Genomic DNA, 20693 nt, shown 5'->3' on the forward strand with positions numbered 1-20693 from the left:
CACCATAAATGCTGTCAAAACATAAATGATGAGTTGAGAAAAACCATTTGCAACAGATTATAAAAAGCTAGGCTATCACGAGAGGAACACAATTTGCATACATCTGCACATAACTGACTCATCACCCCATCACTGTATGAAGCAGGTACTATCCTCCTCCTCTCACAGATGGAGAAAGGGATACACAGAAATCTGTACAGAACCACAAAGCTACCCAGAGAAGGAGTGAGACTTTGACTCTAGCAACACAGCCTGGGAGACCCTTGTCTCATGAGCCCCCTCCTGTTTCTATGACTACACTACCTTATCGGGAGCTGTTCTTGCAAAATACTAAGAAAAGAACATACCGCCCAAACATGGGCAGAGAAAACGTGCAACATGAGAAATAGAAATGCCAATGAACAAGGCAGAGTTGGTACATGCCTGACCCGAGAGATGAACATTAAAGCAATGGGATGGGGTTTTGGTTATCTGGTTGATGTTTTGTGAGCAAAACTGAGAAAGCAGCATTGGAGGAAGTGTAGGGAAAGCCACTGGTAGACAAGGTGTGAGCTGCTCTACCCTTGCTAGAAGGTAGTTTCGAAATATGTATCAAAAATTACACCACGTGTAGTCTGACCTAACAAAATTCAGGAATTCATGCTAAGGAGATAATCGGGCACCCAAAGATGTGTGCTTAAGGACATCCTTTATCTCCCCGTTCCTTCCACAAATATTTGTTGAGTGTCTATTAAGTTCAAGTTGAGTGTCAAGCACAGTTCTTGGCATTGGACATGTGGTATTGAACAGCAATAGAAAAAAATCCTTGTCCTCATGTGATTTAAATTCTGTGCAGAGAAAAGACAGTAAGATAAATATATAAAATATATAGTCTCTGAGAATAAGTGCAAAGAGGGAAATTGAGACCTATAAAGGGATAGGCCATGTGATGGGGAGACGCAGGGGTTGACATTTTAAATATGGTGTGCAGGAAAGGCTTCCTTGGGAAGAGGGCTTTTTAGGAAAGACTCAAAGCAAGTAAGGAAGTTAGCTGCGGACACAGTGTCTTACTGAAATGCATCATGCCAGAACCTGGAAGGCCCCAATAACGAGCCTCATGGTGATGGAAGCCTGTGAAACGTTTGCACAGGGAATTGCCCACGTGGGTCTGTACATTAGAAGGACCGCCAGCGGCAGCTTGGGAACAGGCTGGAGATGGACAGGAGCCCAGCGGGGAGACCAGGGAGGAGGCACCATGATTCCAGCGAGAAACTCCGACCCTGATCAGAAGTGAGGAGCTGTGGAAGGATCTGAGTGTGATTTTCAGTAGCAGAATAGGCAGGAATCCATGATTTGGGGAATCGAGAGGGTGAACAAGGCTGACCATCCAGGTGAGATGTGTAAATGGAGGAAAATCAGAGGAAATCCCAAGGTTGGCCTACGGCACCACGGGACCCAGTTACAAGGATCTGGATTATCAGTACTGGTGAAGGCTAGGTGCTATTATTGCGATTATTTATCCCAAGCAAAAGACCACAGGCACCTTTTAGGAAATTGGCATATGACAAAACAAACCCAAACCAAAACAAACACAAACACATGCTTGGGTATTTCCATGACATTTCTCTAGGAGCAGGATGGGAAGTGCAGCTGCCAAAATGGCTTGGCGTCCCGCCCCCAGACCCGCGCACACACTCACGCACCCACTCCTCCCAGCGGGCGATCTTCTCCGCCAGCTCCACGGCTTCCCTGTGCTCCCGTTCCGCCTCCTCCATGGCCTCCTTGGCCAGCCTCTCCTCTGCAGCCCTCCGCTCCTCCTCTGCCTTCTCTTCTTCCGTTAGGCCATAATTTCGAGGCTCCCCAATCTCTTTGATGAGCTGTTTGATGGCAAGTCTGTTTTGAGGGTCTTCAAGTTTTCCTACATCTTTCAATACCAGGAGAGAGAAAGGAGATCAGCACACACTTATATTCTCCAAGGTACCACTCTGAGACCCCATTCGGGAAAATTCTTTGTTCTCATAAATGTGCTGTGGAAATGTAAATTACCATGATGTGATGTTATGTTTTGTTACGTTAGGAAATGACCACACTGGGCTTTGCTGTTCCGGTGGCCAGGATGGCTCAGGATTTCTTGGCTCACGAGCAAATACCAGCCCTGTGTCTGGGAGTCCTGGGTCTGGGAGGAAGAGGGGGGGCTCCGTTTTTGAGCTCTGACAGCACTGATTTTGAGCAGTGGGGGATGGGTGGGATGGATGGACTTCCTTAAAAAAAAAAAAAAAAAGAGTTCTCCATCCCTGGAAGCATCCAAGCAGAGAGAGAGGCTGCTGTGGGGGTTCCCACAGGAGAAAGCCCTATACTTGCTGAAAGCCCGACAGGAGTTCCCCCATTTCTTTTTATTCTTCTTCTTTTTTTTTTTTTTTCCTGTTTCTGAAACTCAATGATCCTGGGATACATTTTTAATTAACAAGTAAAACAAACCATTTCAGTTAGCCTTCTTGAATAGGGAAAAGTCCAAATTCTAGAATATCCAACTAATTTAACATCGAGACCAAAACAACAACAACAACAAAAAACCAGCAGCAGCTTTTTGGTAAACCATGAGTTTCTCTACAGAGTTGCTCCACACTACATTCTACACCCACTCTCTTGGGTTTGCTAGGAAAGTGCCCCCATCAGAAGGGTGTGCAGTGGACGATTTTTGTTCTCAGCGCCTCAGATCTTCCTAGGAGTAGGGACCTTGCCCTCATGGCACAACCATCGCCACGCCCCCTCCCTGCCTTCCTACACTATGACCTTGACCCAGACTAGAGGCACCTCTAGCTTCTGCTTGGGAAGAGGGGAAGAAGGGTCAATATACGTCACTTGGTGGGAGGAAGCAAGCCCCCAAAAGTGAACAAAAGCAAAATAAAACAAAATTCATATATTCCATGCCTTGCCTGCACTCTGACACTTTAATGTATTTCTCCCAATGTCTCTAACAGTAATTACAACTTGATGTGCTTGAAAATGCTCTGAAACACTTTTGAAGAGGCTCACTTTTGGAGACCAGGGCTGCCCAAACCTATACTTGTGCCCTGACCCTGGGACAGGGGAACTGCTGACTGGGGATGGGAACCTGCCCAAACCATGACTTTGGATTTGCCCTTCTAGGGCTGTGTTATTAGGGTGGAAGGTCTAGCTCTAGGCTTGGCTCCCAGGATAGAAACTCCTGGGCTGTGGGGCAACCCCAGTTCACTACGTGAATGATGGAGGAGATATGCTGGTCCAAAGAGCCAAAAAGAAAGAGACTCTGAGAGAGGAGAGAAGTCCAGACTTGCCGAGAGAAAATGCAGGTGCCAGCCCTGTTCCTGATCCTTCTCGGGCAGGGCCCGGTAGCCTGCATTCCTGACCTTGACCCCTCCCCCACCCCCATCCCCACTAAGATTTATCTCTCCTTTCCCTTTAACGTCATCTCCTCCTCGTCAGGGTGGAGATGAGGTCAGATGTGACCAGCACACACACACAATGACCTCGCATCCAGTCCTCCCTTCGTTTCTGTCTTTCTCAACCTTTCTCCCCAGGGCTTTCCTGATTTTTCCATAAATCACTTTCTGAGCATTACTGAAAAGATGGCAATCACTGTTTTTGTGCAATGTCCTCACCATTTTCTCCCAATTCTCTAATCAAATAGGGTGAGCTACTTTCCATATTAGTAGATTCAAATCCTAAGGTTTTACATGGAAAATGTGAGTCCAGGGCACACAGGAGGACAAAACCCAATCACTTCTTCGGGGGCCAAGCAGATTTTGTCGATTTATAAATTGCATTATCTTTTTATTGCTTAACAGCACACTATGTCATGTCTTAGTAATAACAAAATTAGTCAACCATTGCACCAGACACTTCCTATCTCCTATCTCTGCATTTGTAATAACTCTACAAGGCAGGGGGTGTTTTCCCATTTCACAGATGAGAACACAGATGAGCAGAGCCAGCCCTGAGACCAGCTCTCCTGCTTCACGTGGACATGATTCCTTGGCGGTACACCTCCCGGCACTCCAGGGGCCAGATGCTGTCCTCTCTGGCTCTTGAGGGCAAAGAGAGACCCTGAAAGACCTCCAGGGGTCAGCCTGGCCACTGAGTTCTACCAGGCTAGGGGTTCCTCATCAAACTCAGGGGAGGAAGAAATGTCAAGATCCAGGAAGCCAGAAAGGAAGTTCAACGGTTCACCAAAGTCCAGGGAAGTAGAAACACCCTATGACAGCTGAGATTTGAAGCCAGGAACAGTGACGGCCAAGTGAGGCTGATGACAAATCCTACTTACTGAGCGCCTGCTGGCTGCTGAGATCTGAGTTCAGTGCTTACTGGAAATAAAGGGAAATGCGGTGAAGGACAATTTGCTTTCTGAGTAGCAGTGGGGGTCAGACAGCCGGTCTAAAGGCCAGGAGGGGCTCTGGGAAGAGCATCAGGGCCCTGCAAAGCTCTGGGGACAAAACACTGCCCCCACGGAAGCAGCCGGCAGCAAATATACATATCTTTGAAGTGTCCTTCAAAAAAATGCCACTTTGGTATTCGATTTCATAACCTATGCATATATTTTCGTATGCCCCAACACCCCCCCACCACACACCAAATCCTCAAGTAGAAGGACTCCCCAGAAGGAAAGCCCTGTTTGCCCTGTGATCTCCTGGCCCCAGGGACATAAGCTCTGCTTCCCTGTCCTGCCCTCAGCCCTGCGACAGACTCCAGACTCCACAGACTCCAGACTCGCACCAGGGGTGCCTGGGGGCGGAGGGATGGGGTCCTGACACTTGTCAGTGGTTCTTCACGTTGACCTTAGTCTCGAGCCTCGCTCATACCAATATGTATCGGGTGGATTTCAATCTCATCGAAATAGTTGATGACAGTCTCATCCTCGGTATTGAGGTCCCGGTAGTTGCTCAGGGCCCGGAGGAAGCGGTCCTGGCTGTAGTGGGTTCCCGCCACGACGCTCTCGGGGAGGTTCATCACCCGCTCCTTCAGGAACTCATCCGAGGCGTCCAGCACGCAAACGAACTCTGGGGAGAGAGCGGAGCTCCTGAGTTAACCCGAGGAATGGAGGGTCTATCCCGCAGGTGGCCCGGGCCAGCGCTAACCGAAATGTCGGGTGCCCAGGCTGGACCTCAGTGACTAACTGGCCTCCCTGCCGCCTCTCACCGAGGAGATTACATGCATACAAATCACTGACATTTCCAGACACCTCCCCATGAGGCCCAGCCAGCTGGTACTCTGTGAGATCTGTTAGTTTTCTCTTTTTCCCCTTCTTCCTTTCTCATTCTTTCCCTCCTTTCTTCCTTTTAAGAAAAAAAAAAAAAAAAGCAGCAGAAATTGGAAAGCGCAAATCTCTAATGAGAAAAATATAGCAAATAAAATGCCAAATAGCAAATGGTAGCAAATCTAATCATCGAGTAAAAAGAAATCCGATAACATAAAGCAGCAGAAATCGGAATTAGCGCATCTCTGAAAACCCTGTGGCATCAACCATCAGCTGCCGCCCAGCCAGGCCCCCCTGCACCTTCCCCTGCCTCCCTGCACAGCATCACAGGCTCCCAAGGAGACTAGCGGCTGAGCGAACTGATGGCCAATTTGGCCAATTAATAAAAACAAGGGCTCCCCCTGGGACTTGAGATTCCCCAGATCCAGCTCTTCTCACGTAATGAAACTGGCCAGGAAGCGTCTGCCTCCCATTCAACAGAGCGCCTATCTGATGTCTGACCCGGGAATCAGATTAACGATAGGGGTCATTTCATCCACCTGTGATTTTCTATTAACCTGTGAAAGCAGCTGTTTCTCCAGCTCCCCATATAAGTTCGGTGGATGTAAGTTGCGTGAATGAGTCATCAGAGCACACATCAGTGAAACAGACTTTCTAGGTGAGTTACTATTCTCAGAGGTTCTCAGTGTGGTCAGAGTACGCGGGTGCCCAGATCATTAACCAATAGCGTGCTACTCGTAAGAGTCTGGAGAAGCCTGGAAGCCATTTAATTTTTATCCTGAAATTGTACTGGTTCCCTGTGGGCCAACCCGGGCCCATCACCTGACTTTGTAAATTAAGTTTTATTGAGACACTTAAAGATTAATTAATTAATTAAATTGTATTGGTTGGCCACATAATAAGGCCATCTTCACTCAAATGCATTCTAATAAGATTTCTTGAATGAATGAGAAAAGGAAGTGTACAGAGCAGAGCCCAGAGCAGAGGGTGCCTACAGGGCAAGTGGCCCTCCACTGAGAACCATCTGCTCCCTGCATGAACAGTGAAAATCAAGGTTGAGGACAGAGCTTGTGGAACAAGATCCAGTAAATTCATAACCATAGTTTGAAGCTGCCACTATTTTGACCTATTTTAATTTAGTTTAGATGCTCATCTGTGATCATCTGATTTTCTTGAGTGGCTATATTCTGAAAAGGAGAGGAGATAGCTAGACCTCCAAATGCCGGTATAGTACTTGAATTGAAATGATGTCAACAAAGTCATTGAAATTTGAATCTAGTTAAGCTCCATGACGTCAGACACCTAGAAGAAAAGTTAATAAATCTGTGAGTGATCTAAGACGTTTAAAATGTGATGCTGTATTTTTCTTCCCAGTGACTGGGAGAAGAAAGCTTCCGGTCAGCCAAACACCAAGAACAGTGATGAACTTGGCTTCTAACTTTCAAGAATTTTAGCAGGATGAAATATATTTTTCACTAGATGGTTTCTTCTTCTTCTTTTTTTTTTTTCCTTTTCTTTTGGAAGCTCTACACCCAACATAGGGCTTGTACTCCTGACTCCAAGATCAAGAGTTGCGTGCTCTGTTGCCTGAGGCAGCCAGGTGATATTTTTTTAAAAAGTCATCTCTCTCTTATGATTCAGACAGAACTTCAGGATTTTGCAGTATCTCGAGATAATGATTCAGAACATCTACTGTCCTGGGGAGCCTGGGTGGAGCGGTTGGTTGAATATCCTACTTTTGATTTTAGCTCAGGTCGTGATCTCAGATTTGGGAGATCGAGCCCGTGTTGGGCTCCCAGCTCAGCTCAGCGTCTGCTTGGGATTCTCTCCCTCTCTGCTCCTCCTCCCACTCACGTGCTTTCTCTCTCTCTCAAATAAACAAATCTTTTTTTTTTTTTTTTAAAGGAACATCTACTGTCCTTGTACTGGCTATGGATAGCAATTAATAGATTTCTGCTTGGTAGATTGTATATAACAAGGAGATCACTGTGTTTGGCTATCTAGAGTCATGAGAAATCTGTGTTTTGTTTTGTTTTTTTTAAGATTTATTTATTTATTTGAAAGGGGGCAGAGGGAGAAAGAGACAGAGAATGTTGAGCAGACTCCCCACTGAGCATGACACAGGCCTTGTTCTCACGACCCATGAGATCACGACCTGAGCCAGTATCATGAATTGGACACTTAACCAAGTAAGCCCCCCAGGTGCCCCTGAAAATCTGTGTTTTAAACATTTTTTAAAAGATTTTATTTAGTTTTCAGAGAGAGAAAGAGCACAAGCAAGGGGGAGCAGCAGGCTCCCCACTGAGCAAGGAGCCCACTGCGGGGCTCCATCACCCTGCGATCATGACTCGAGCAAAAGGCAGATGCTTAATGACTGAGCCACCCAGGTGTCCCTAAAACGTATTTTCCATAGTAAGCAAACAGACAACTGTATTTATTTATCTTCATTTTTTTAAGTAGGCTCACGTCCAATGTGGGGATCAAACTCATGACCCTGAGATCTAGAGAAGCGTGTTCTACTGCTCCAGCCAGGAGCCCCAAGCAGGTATGAGTTTAAACTTAACCGGCTTCAACCACGAGATCTGAAAAGAACTGACCTAGATGCAGGCTAGCAGCCGTTATAAAAGGCAGTGGTTTATCAAGGAGAGAGAACACCACCTATGACTGGGTCAACCATAGACTCAAGTGTGTCACCACTCCAATCAAGCATGGGGACTTGTATTAATCAGATTTATTATTTTCTGTATCTTACGATGTTTTGACATCTCAGGGGGAACGTTACAGACCTGGAGAGAGACTGCCTCTTTCAGGACTGGCTAATTCCTAAAGATGGCCAACTACTTACTCAGGAGAATGGCCGTCATGTGCAAAGTGACCACCCCGTTTATAAATCTCACACACCAAGCCGCTAATATTTCCCTTGCCTTAAACCATCCCGGAGCCAGGCACCAGGGAACTAGAGAGCAAAACCCACCGGAACTGGCTCAAAGTAGCCAATCCTCTTAAAAAAAAAAAGCTATTTCCTCAGCCCTGCCTTGCCTTTCCCGCAGAAACCCCAATTAAGGCAATGGCCTAGGCTTCCCCTCACTGCTTCTTGCTTCCTACTTCCTGACCAAACCTGGCTCATTTCCCCACACGATCTAGACGGTATACCCCCTACTCTGGGGTCCCTTCTTTCAATGGCAATAGCCTCTCCTGTCCTCACCCAGCCACCTCCCTGTATTAAAATTCTCTGAGTACAGATGAGACAATCCTCTCATTTCTTCCAGGAAGACAGAAAATAATGACCATTTCCAGAAAGAAGATAATTTACTAAGAGCAGACTAAACATTCCAAAGAGATGACACATTTGACCCGTTTGGACCATGTCCAGCAGAGGGAGAGCAGCCCAGTAGACCACAGTTAAGAATCTGAGCGTTTCACATTTATGATTCCATTTCCTGGAAGGGTTTCATTAACTCTGTGTTTTGGAGGCAGAGGAAAGAGGAGACCGAGTTTGAATTTAAGCCATTTCGTGTACCAGGGAAATGGTCTCAGGTAAGTCTCTGGGCTTTCGCTTCTGGATCAGGTAACCGTGGGAGTAACTGCAGCCTGGCAGGACTGTGCAAAGAAAGGTTCAAGGAATTCCTATCTCGTGTGGTTCTGGACACATGATGGACGAACAGTTCAGGGCACTGCCCCAGTGAAAGCGTGAGGATTTGCCAGGCGGTTTGCAATGAATGAATATTGCCCAGAAGTGATAAACTCTCAGAAACCAGAGAGATCTGGTTATTTAGTCGACTTTAGTTTTTAACTTTTTCTGAGCCCAACACTTATGTTCATGGGAAATTTGAGACAACCCGCCCCTTCAGTATTGCAAACGCCCTGCCCCAGGCTTCAGGGCCTCAGGCAAATAAATAGTAACTACATCCCTGAAGATGACTGCTTTCTGGGGGCCCCAGTGCTTCCAGTAGCTTCATGGCAAGCTCTTCCTGGACCAAGGGGAGAGGGTTACAGCCATACACTGGCTCCCGTGCAGACTCTGACGCAAGCGAGCACGCTCCCCCTACAATCCTAAGAGATGACCTCGGGCTCACTTGCTGAGAAAAGCTGTTTTTGTGTTTCCTATGATGATATCGCATGCAAACTGATTAAAAAAAACAACAATCTTAAAAGTTCAAGACAAGGTCACAAGAAATGTCAGCCAGGCTGACAGTCAGCAAATCCTTTTTCATGGAATAAGTTGTTTACACTTTACTTCCAAGAGGACATTGTGCAACATCTGTGTATCTACGTGAACAGTGAACAGCTCGGCACCTGTCCAGTCTCAACCCTGGATTTGGGAAAGATGGGAAAGATGAGGGCATGGCTACCACCAAAAACGGGAGGAAGGGCCCAGTCCCTGGTGGTCTTGCCAACTGGCTCAGAAGTCAAACCATCAGGGGACTGGCCTCCCTGTGCTTCGTTCCCAGAGGGAGCAGCAGAAACAAACATTCTCAAAGACTCCTGTCCATTTCAGAACTTAATATTCCTGTATTTCTGATTGTTGCCTCCCATACATTCCCTAGCTTGAGAGCTGAGGTTTAAGGGTATCGTTTTACACCACCCCCCCCACCCGACAAAAAAAAGAGCAGGCGGAGAAAGATCTGCTTTATTGACATAAAAAAGATGGTTTGGGTGCAAAATGGCATTCCTCTAAATATGACCTTTGAGAAATAAATATTTTAAACTTACCGGGTATGATTAGTTTATCAAAGGGGAACATTTTGCCTCTGACTTCTTCTTCTTCTTCCTCGTCTTCTTCTAATAAAACAAAATATACATTCTCGTATTTATTACGTGCTATCACTGTGGACAGCCCCTCAGCAAAATATTAAAATATTTAACTAGATGTTAACTAGAAAACTAACGATAAATAGAAAAAGCATGTGTTTTAGACAGTCCCTCTGATGTTCAAATTTTAACTGAGTCACTATTACTATGATATGTTGCAACTTATCTGAAGGTGAGCACTCAGATGAAGGAGGGGCGTCTGGCTGGCTCAGTCCGCACAGCACACGGCTCTTGACCTCAGCATCATGAGTTTGAGGCCCACGGTGGGGGTAGAGTTTACACAAAGAAAGAAAGAAAATCTTTTTTTTTTTTTTAAAGATTTTATTTATTTATTTGTCAGAGAGCGAGCAAGCGCGAGCGAGCACAGGCAGACAGAGTGGCAGGCAGAGTCAGAGGGAGAAGCAGGCTCCCTGCGGAGCAAGGAGCCCGATGTGGGACTCGATCCCAGGACGCTGGGATCATGACCTGAGCCGAAGGCAGCTGCTTAACCAACTGAGCCACCCAGGCGTCCCGAAAGAAAGAAAAGCTTTAAAAAAATAATAAAAAATAAGGGGAACGCTCGAACTCACGATTGAACAGGTCTTTAGCTTGATCATAGGTCTTCGGGAATCCATCCAAAATATAACCTTGATTCCTGCAAGGCATCGATTTCACCTTTTCTTTGATAAATCTAATTACATATTGATCTTCTAGTTGGCCTGGTAAAAAGAAAAATATATATATTACTAGGGAGTCACATTATTCATGGGGATTACAAAGTCATCTCAAAATTGTTGTGTAGTCCAAGTAACTACTGAAAATCTTTTATTTTCCCTTAAAGTTACAAATATGTGGTTTTATATTCTGAACATGATCCACTGAGCTGTAATGCACAATAAAATAGAAGAACCCCATGTGCTTGTCTGCAATAAAGAACAGAAACAAATGCTGATGTCTGCAGTTCCCAAATTTTCTTCTGGGTGAAGTCACAACTTCTGGGTGAAGTGGAACGTGTGTTCCCGTGTGCCAGCAGGGTTCACTCAATTCTGTTTTGATATTACGCCTTCATCTGTAGCCTTCTAGCCTTAAGACATGGTAATAATAGCCTTAATACATAGCGATAAATGTTTGTGCTGTAAGAGTTAAGTGAGATAGTAATCACATGTGTTGTTAACAACATGACTTATTAATAATGGAATAACTAATAAATATTTGCTGCATCGGAACAAAAATCAAGCTTGGGGTCCCTGGCTGGCTCTACCAAGTGAGCCACTGATCTTGGAGTGGTGAGTTCGAGGCCCACAGTGGGTGTAGAGATTACTTAAAAATAGAAAGTAAAAAATAAATTAAAAAATAAAAATCGAGGGCGCCTGGGTGGCTCAGTGGGTTAAGCCGCTGCCTTCTGCTCAGGTCATGATCTCAGGGTCCTGAGATCGAGTCCCGCATCGGGCTCTCTGCTCAGCAGGGAGCCTGCTTCCCTTCCTCTCTGCCTGCCTCTCTGCCTGTGATCTCTGTCTGTTGGATAAATAAATAAAATCTTTTAAAAAAAAAATCGAGCTTGATCTAACTCTCAAAGGCACGGTTCTCTTTAAAGCTGCAGGAACCAACACCCTCCCTACCTGGGTCTCTCCAAATCTGCACTCACGACCTTGGCCCTACTACACAGTTCTCTCCGAAGCCTTGGACACCCGATTCCTGCGGTGCGTGGCATCGCTGAGGATGGAGAAGTTTGTTCTAAAACCGCCACAACGGTTGAAGGATCAAATGATGCAGCTTCCCTGTGACAGTCACATGTTACTCTATCACAATCATCAGACAGCCACTGTTTCTGAGACCTGGCGCTGCCTTTACGTTACTGATGTGGGCATTACCGCATCGTGGGGTGGGAACTTTGAGTGACTGATCTACAAAGCCCTTTCTAGGCTCACACCATACTTTTAGTTTATCAGTGGGTCTACGATATAAAATAGTTTTGGTCTCTCTCTCACTCTCTCCTTTTTTAATTTTGTTTTAAAGAGAGAGGGAGATAATCTTTTTTTTTGCAAGGAGCCCTACTCACTCAATCCCAGGGTGCTGGGATCCTGACCTGAGGATTACCTGACTGAGCCCCCTAGGTCCCCCAGGGGCAATCTTAAGCAGCTCAGACACGGGGCTCCATCTCAGAACCCTGAGATCATGGCCTAAGCCAAAATCGAGAGTCACACGCTTAACAGACTGAGCCAACCTAGCATCGGGGTTTTTGCTATTATTTATTTATTTATTTGACAGGCAGAGATCACAAGTAGGCAGAGGGGGGGGCAGGCTCCCCGCTAAGCAGAGACCCCCCCCCAACCCCGCCGTGCGGGACTCGATCCCAGGACCCTGGGATCATGACCTAAGCTGAAGGCAGCAGCTTAACCCACTGAGCCACCCAGGCGCCCCTGCTATTTTTAATCACTGAATTAATGACAATAAAATGATGTCATTGAAACACCTTTTCTTTCTTCTATCATTGACACATGACTCGTTAAGCAGTAACTGATTCAAAACTAATTATGTCTTTCAGAAATTTAAATGTTAGGGCTGAGACAAAAAAAAAGAAAAGAAAAAAAAAAAGAAAATCGAAGGTGTTATTTTGCATAATGAAATTCCTCGAAATGATCTGACATTGTTTCTCAGTAAGGAGGTTCACAGGGATGCAAAGAAATAGAGCCAAGTAAAGTGTCGAGGGATTCAGCAAAATTCAAAGACGAGTTTTATCTAAGCAGTCTATTTCTGATTTCCGAAGGTTCTGTTGCCGAGGCGAACGCACATCTATATTCAGAAACCAGGCTCCAGCCCCTCCAGGCATCCCTCCCTTGATTCCAGCCCCCAGCTTTGCCACGCACTCCGTCGGCTTCAGAGCGGAAGTGTTCAGGATGCGAGAAGGGACCTCTAAGCCGCAGTTTCTGATAATTACGGCATGTGAGCACACAAAGGGCCAGGCCCAGGTGGCTCTCTCTAGAGAACGCTGACCTCCTAGAGATTCACCCCGACCCTGGCAGTGTGGAGCTCCTTGGAAGAGGACTGTCACTTCTGCTTTGAAATGAATGAACGGAGCCCTCCTGGACAGCCTTCAAAACGACACCTGCTTTTTGTTTTGTTTTTTAATTTTAAGTCTATCGCATTCAAGTAATATTTAAAATGCTAGTATGAGGGGCGCCTGGGTCGCTCGGTAGGTTAAGCGTCTGCCTTTGGCTCAGGCATGATCACAGAGTCTTGGGATTGAGCCCCACGTCAGGCTCCCTGCTCAGTGGAGAGCTAGCTTCGCCCTTTCCCACTCCCCCTGCTTGTGTTCTCTCTCTCGCTGTGTGTCTGCCAGTAAATAAATAAAACCTTTAAAAAATGCTAATATGAATCCATATTCCTAATTACTAAAACATGGTTCAAAAATAGGTGCATCCAAGGTTTTAAAATACTCCATGCAGAGGGTAGACACTAGGAAGTTGATACAGTTACATATGTCCTCCCCTCCCCAATTTTTATTTTCATTTCTTTTTTAAGATTTTATGTATTCATTGGAGGGAGAGAGAGAGAGAGAGCACAAGCAGACGGGAGAGGCAGAGGGAGAGGGAGAAGCAGACTCCCCGCTGAGCAGGGAGCCCGATGCGGGGCTCCATCCCCGGACCTTGCGATCATGCCCGAGCCAAAGGCAGATACTTAACCTACTGAGCGACCCAGGTGCTCCCAATTTTTATTTTCAAACTCACAGAAAAGTTGAAAGACTAGTCCAATGACCCTGGAACCCAACCAACTTGTTTCAATCGTCCCACAAGGCTTTTGAAAAACATAAAGTGAGCACGGAGAATCGGTGACCGGTGCATTCGGGTTTAAGCAAGGCCCCTATTCCAGCTGCACTGTCAGGACTGGAGTGGAATTCTCGGCACCCCGAGGTGCCCTGCTGCGCTGGGATTGTGAAATGTGTCTCACTGGGATCGTTGGAGTCATTCACAAACAAACTGGATCATGGAGGGGAGAATCGGGCTGACCTCTGTGTCCTCACTCGGGCTGTGAAATTTCTAGGTAGGTCTGGGCAGGGAAATCAAAGGTCTTGTTTTGTCCACACACAATCAAGGTCCATGTTCTAGATTCAGGTAAATATGAACAGGAAGGATTTGGGGACAAACCTGAGGGAGAAAACAAAACAAAAAACAACAAAACAAAACAAAAACAACCTTCCTAAGGTTATAGGGGACGGAATGAACTATTCAGTCTTGTAGGAAGGCGGTGGGTGGCTGGGGGCCACTTCCTCTGTCCCCTTTCAGGGCCCCTCCAGGCAGAGGCTGCTGACCCAGCGTGGCCTTTCTTGGCATCTGGGGGGAGAACAGAGTCGGCTGCCAAGGACAGGCCCTGGTGGCGTCTGAGCAGCACCGCCACTGTCCTCGGCTCTGCACGGAAATTCCGCTGGGTGTGCTCACCTCCTCAGGGCCGCCAAGAGCCCCGTCGGGACTTCAGACCATCCTGATACACACTCTGGATATGACTTTTGGGTTTCTGCAAAGCCCAATGACATGTCTCTGTCCAATAAATATCGTCCAGGCTTTGTCTCATCCTGTTCGCCTGAATCCTCTGCCCTTGGGGCAGCGCTGTTCACTGCTCCCGGCGCCCTGCTCTGGCCCTAGCCCTCAGGCTCACCAAGCATACACACAGGGCCGTGGACGCCTGCACATTCCTTACAATCCCAGCCCTCTGCCCTCTAACGCGGCCTTGCCAGACTTCCTTCCCAGGTATCCTCATTACACAACGTCTTATCTTGGGGTGTTTCCCCTCCCCGAAGCGGTGGCAGCCAAGACCCCATTAGTCTCTCTGAAAGCTGCATACCGGCTCCCAGGTGTCTCCTAGGTGGGGCAGAGGCAGTGTTTTATCTCAAAGTACTACACTGGGTTTTCTACAGTCAGTGGAACATGCTACTCTTGATCTCAGGGTCGGACACAGAGATGACTTTAAAAAAAGTCTCTGTGTCAGACACAGAGATGACTTTAAAAAAAAAAATTAAAAAAAAAAGAATCACCTGGCTGGCTCAGTCACTTGAGCATGGGATGCTTGATCTCAGGGTCATGAGTTTAAGCCCTACGTTGGGTGTGTAGCCTTCTTAACTAAAATTAATAATAATAATAATAATAGGGGTACCTGGGTGGCTCAGTTGGTTAAGCATCTGCCTTTGGCTCAGGTCATGGTCCCAGGGTCCTGGTTTGCAACCCTGCACTGGGGTCCCTGCTCAGTGGGGAGCCTGCTTCTCCCTCTGCCTCTGAGCTCACTCGCTCTCTCTCTCAAGTAAATAAATAAAACCTTTAAAAGAAATAATAAATAAATAAATAAATTTTTTTAATTAAAAAAATTTTATAAACGGGTTTTTTGTGTCTCTTCCTTTTCCTCTGGGACATCTCTGGGATTCTAAATGCCACTTCCTCCTGGACCAGCCCATACCGAAGCAGAAACCAAGACACAGCGAATCAGCTACCTTCTTGAAGTGGACATCCGTGGTGGGCATACAAACCTATGTCCGTCCCTAAGAACCAGACTGGAGCGGCGCGGGGCGAGAGGAGGGGGAGAGATACCTTCAGAGGGAGGCATGGAAGGACCAGAACCCATGAAGACGAGTGGCTGGGCAGAGGACCACCTGTAGGGACACAGGGCTGGTGCCCGAAGACCAGAAGTGGGCAGGGCAGTCAAGCGCTGTGCCCCAAGGAATGCAGCGGGCGGTCCTCAGTGGGAGAGTGTGTGAAGGGCAAAAGCAGGAAGGAGCCATCTGTCACCTAGGACCCAGGACGGGCTCATGCCTCTGTCCTTCCCCCCTGCTTCCCACATGCCAGCCCAACCCTGGGGGATCAGAAACAGCCACCAGCAAAGAGGAGCGGAGGAGGTAAGGGGAAAGCCAAACGTGCTTGAGAGGGTAGTGAGGGGAGACACTCCAATGGAGCCGAGTCTGGTGGTCACACACTGGCCCAGTCCACAGATGACACGAGTAAAACCAGCTTGATGGAGGATCTCGACTGTCTACTTAAATCAAATGTTAGTTTGATTTAGTTTAGTTTAGTTAGTTTCTGAATAAATGATGCTCATTTCTGCCAAGTAGCAAGATCCCTGGGAAACATCTAAGTTCAAAACACAGCTTGCAATTATTTGATTGGAATGGACTTCTTAAAGAATGAACAAAGAGACGACTGACTTACTATCTAGGAGTTGCATAGGAGAACCAGCCTGAACCTGTCCAAGGGTGGAGAAAGAATGAGTCCAGAGTCTGTGTTTAAAGTGACCCCTCACTCCAGTGAGCCTGTTCAACAAACTGGTTAAAGTTACCAAATGAGTAAGGGTATTTTCCATTTATTTGTATTTGTTCCTGCGTGTGTTTATGGCTCCATGTCATCCATCTCTTTTTTCTAGTAAGGACTTAATGGTTTTCTTATTAGTTTGCCTGAGCATTTTATATATTAAGTATATTAAGTCTTTATCATCTTAGTGCTGACTTAGTGGCAAATATCTTTTCCTGGTTTGTCCTTTGCCTTTTAATTAGTGATTTTTGATATAAAATATTTGTATAAATATTTATATTTAAATATATTCATATATATACATATTTATATATACATATATTTATATATATTTATAAAATATTTGTATAAAATATTTATAAGTACACATTTGGTCTTTTATTATCATTTTTAAAGTTTCTTTTTCTTAATACTTTATTTATTCATTTGACAGACAGCGAGAGAGAGAGTGAGCACAAGCAGGGGGAGCAGTAGACAGAAGGAGAAGCAGGCTCCCCACTGAGCAGGGAGCCCAATATGGGGCTTGATCTCAGGACCCAGGGATCATGACCTGAGCCAAAGGCAGATGCTTAACAACTGAGCCACCCGGGTGCCCTTGTCTTTCATTATTATTAACTTAGGTAGTTCTTTCCCATCCTATGATCAGATAGTCACCAAAATATTAATGGTGATTTTTTTCCCCACTGGGGTGGATGAGATTATGATTGAAATTTCTTTGTTATATTTTCTGGACTTGAAATAGCAAACAAGTAATCTTTTATAACAAGGACACAAAGACGGTCAACAAGAGCAGCCCCCGGCCTTGCACACTACCTGCATTTTGTTCCATGCTTTCCTTGATGCCATCCAAGAGCTCCTGGGCATCTTCCACATTCTCCTCTTCCTCCTCCTCCCCTTCTTCTTCATCTTCCCCTTCATCCTTAGGTGTGACGATCGCCTCCTACATACCACAGGGATATTCCAATTGGACGATGCCCCGCATGGATCTGCTACTCAGAGATCGTCTGGTGGGTGACCCTGGAAAAGGCTGGTGTCCAAGGAGGGAACACGCTCACCCACGGTCACTGTGGAAGTCGTCAGGACGCGTGTATCTACAGAGAGGGCTGAGAGCCTCAAGGTTTTTCTCACTCTATTTTAGGAGAAGAATCCATTTCTGTGTTAACACCAGAACTGCTTAAGAGTCAACCCTTTTCTAGGTGTCAGGCTGTATCTTACTTGAAGGAAACACATTTTGTAGAAATTCAGACTTCTAGTAATCATTTAAGGAAATATACCATAGTCGCTACATTTTCAAAGAAATGATAAAAAGCAGTTTGCTGAGGGGAGGGTGGGATGAATAGGCAGAGCACAGAGGATTTCTAGGGCAGTAAAACTACTCTGTGTGATACTGTGATGGTGAGTATGTGTCATTCTACATTTGTCGAAACCCATAGGATGTGTAACACCAAGAACAAAGCTTAAAGCAAAGAGTGGCCTTTGGGTCTTAATGAAGTATCCGTGTGGATTCACCAGTTGTAACTAATGGAACCATTCTGGCGGGCATGTTGATAACACCGCCGCTTATGCATGCAAAGGGTAGGGTATGTACGGAAAATTTCTGTACCTACCTCTCAGTTTTGCTATGAACCTAAAATTGCTCTAAGAAAATAGTCTTTTTTTTCTTTCTAAGAAAATAGTTTCTCTTTTGTTAAGAGAAAGTGTGTGTGTGCACACACGGCAGGGAGGGCCAGAAAGAGAGAGAGACAGAGAAACTTAAGTAGGTTCCATGCCCAGTGCGGAACCCAATGAGGGACTTGATGTCACAACCCTGAGATCATGACCTGAGACAAAATCAGGAGTCGGAAGCTTAACCAACAGAGCCATGAAGGCACTCCAGTAGTCTCTTTCTTTCTAAAGCAGTTCATAAATAGTCTGATAATACTCTGAGAAAGACACACTAAGATGTAAAAAAAACTAAAAATAAAATGGGGCTGCCTCGGTGATTTAGTCAGTCAAGCTTCCAACTCTTTTTTTTTTTTTTTAAGATTTTATTTATTTATTTGTAAGAGAGAGAGGAGCGAGAGTGAGCACAGGCAGACAGAGTGACAGGCAGAGGGAGAAGCAGGCTCCCCGCCAAGCAAGGAGCCCGATGCGGGACTCGATCCCAGGACGTTGGGATCATGACCTGAGCTGAAGGCAGCTGCTCAACCAACTGAGCCACCCAGGCGTCCCTCAAGCTTCCAACTCTTGATCTCAGCTCAGGTCTTGATCTCAGGCTGGTGAGTTCAGACCCTGCGTTGGACCCCACGCTGGGCGTGGAGCCTACTTAAAAACAAACAACCCTCCCCCCAAACCTGAAAATGTTCCAGTAGACAGAGAGAATACAAGATACATGTCTTAGCCACAGCTGGAGATGGACTAGACTTCAAGGGCATCATGAAGGGCGCTACCATCTCACAGAGGAACGTCCTGTGGGAGGCTCTGTTTTCATGACTGGGGCCAACAAGAAACTCCAATGAAAATAACAAATCTCTTTGCAGGATGCCACATAACATTAGCAGCCTCCTTATTACGAGACTAAGGAAAGCACTTTTGAGGTATAAAAATTCCCAGGGAAGCAGTTAGAAATGTTACCAGTCTCGCTATGGCTTCGGAGATGACATCCTTCAGTTTAATGTGATGCAGCTTGTAGTGCTTGGCCAAGGCTTCGGCGATACTGGACTTCCCCACAGCCGGAGGACCCAGAATGCAGATCTTGATCGGCTACAAAAGGAGAACAAGGACTGGCCGGTGAGTTGTGCACACTCGATGGCTTGACAGAGTGTTCTTTACTTCGAGGGGGCCCTTTCCTGAATGTCTCGGGGTCCTGCAGGCTGACTCTTCTGTCAAGCCTCCAGAGTCACTTCCTCCACGGCCGGCCTTTGTGGTCAGGGCCACTTCGTCCTCACAGCGCTGCCCCCCGATCAGGCAGCGGCCCTTCCTGTTCATTCTGCTTAGCAGGTACTTAGTGAGCATCTACTATGTGCATTGACTGACATATGGGGGACACAATGCTCAACGACATGTGCTCTGGACGTACTAGAAGTACTAGAAGTACTAAAATACTAAAAACAAAGTACTGAAAAGAACTAAAGGACAAAGTACTTGAGCATTACAAACTATCATATTACTTTTTTAAAACTTTTTAATTTAAAATTCAATTTAACTAACATACAGTATCCTGAAGAACTAAAGGACTCAAGTACTCAAGCATTACACAAAAGTACTAAAAGTACGAAAAACAAAGTACTTGAGTAGTATACGCTATCATATTACTTTTTAAAGATTTTTTACTTAAAATTCAACTTAATTAACATAGAGTGTATTATTGGTTTCTGAGGTAGAGGTCAGTGATTCATCAGTTGTGTATAACACCCAGTGCTCATTACATCCCACGCCCTTCTAATGCCCGTCACCCAGTTACCCCAGCCCCCAACCCACATCCCCTCCAGAAACCCTCAGTTTGTTTCCTAGAGTTAAGAGTCTTTCACAGTTTTTCTCTCCTTCCAAATTCATCTTATTTTATTTTTCCTTCCCTTCCCCTATGTTCATCTATTTCTTAAATTCCACATATGAGTCGTATTACTCTTACAAAGAAAACAAAGACATAGAATTTCTGGTCCAGTGTGAGAGGGCTGAGATTATTTTCTCATGAGTATTATTTCTGAACTGACTGGGTCTTTAATCATACTTTACTTTCTAGCACAGTTCATTTATTCTAGTTTTAAAAAATATACTCATTAAAAAAAAAAAAAAAAGAGCTCCATCACTTCTGCCAAAACCTGCTTCAATGCTCCAGAAACTCGGTGACATTTGTAACCAGGGAGTAAATATTTACTTCCAACAGAATTCAAAATATCAGTAGCGGTCATTCCTTTCAAAATGGTCCAAAGAGTTGTGGAACTGAAGCCTCGTATTTCATCAGGCTAATTAATAACAACAATCAGGCTGATGGGAAGACTTTCCATTGGCAGAGTATCCATGCTCTTAACGGTTATATAATTTCAGCCACCATTTTGGTTGTGATCATTATTACTTCCATTTGACAGACGAGGAGGCCAAGTAAAGGAAGTAAACAGGACACTGCAGGGGTGCTGAGTGAGGAGGGTGAGCATAACTGGTCTTATCTGCTGAGGGACACTTTCAGGACGATGGTGATGACCACGATGGCGGGCAGTGGAGGGGCAGGTATCGGAGAAAGCAGCTCAAGCTGAGTCTGGATGGGCAGGGCTGTGCTTCTGGGTGGGCCTGGTGCATTCAGCACAGCCCGAAGGCCAGCTGTCAACTGAGCATGTCCCTTTTGTCCACACACTGATGGCCGATCTATCTCCTGGGATAGGCGTACCTTGGCCAGTGAAAAAGCAGATTGGCAGTTTATTCAC

At 45.8% G+C, this 20693-nt stretch overlaps 1 protein-coding gene and 1 long non-coding RNA gene across 4 annotated transcripts in view; one reads left to right on the forward strand and one right to left on the reverse strand.

Moving 5' to 3' along the window:
- Positions 1-20693, reverse strand: part of AK7 (adenylate kinase 7) — a 76342-nt gene that overhangs the window by 3432 nt on the left and 52217 nt on the right. For all 3 annotated transcript variants that reach the window (XM_082733229.1, XM_082733228.1, XM_082733230.1), the window contains 6 exons: positions 18907-19035; positions 17107-17233; positions 10594-10722; positions 9926-9994; positions 4818-5015; positions 1683-1903 (listed from right to left, as the gene is read on the reverse strand). In XM_082733229.1, coding sequence (XP_082589355.1) covers positions 1683-1903; positions 4818-5015; positions 9926-9994; positions 10594-10722; positions 17107-17233; positions 18907-19035 — 873 coding nt within the window. The remainder of the gene's footprint in view (positions 1-1682; positions 1904-4817; positions 5016-9925; positions 9995-10593; positions 10723-17106; positions 17234-18906; positions 19036-20693) is intronic.
- LOC309866045 lies at positions 7034-10953 on the forward strand. The gene is made up of 2 exons (XR_014312389.1): positions 7034-7757; positions 8482-10953. It is a non-coding gene; the product is annotated as an uncharacterized lncRNA (long non-coding RNA).

Source organism: Mustela nivalis, assembly GCF_964662115.1.
Source record: "Mustela nivalis genome assembly, chromosome: 6".
NCBI lineage: Eukaryota > Metazoa > Chordata > Mammalia > Carnivora > Mustelidae > Mustela > Mustela nivalis.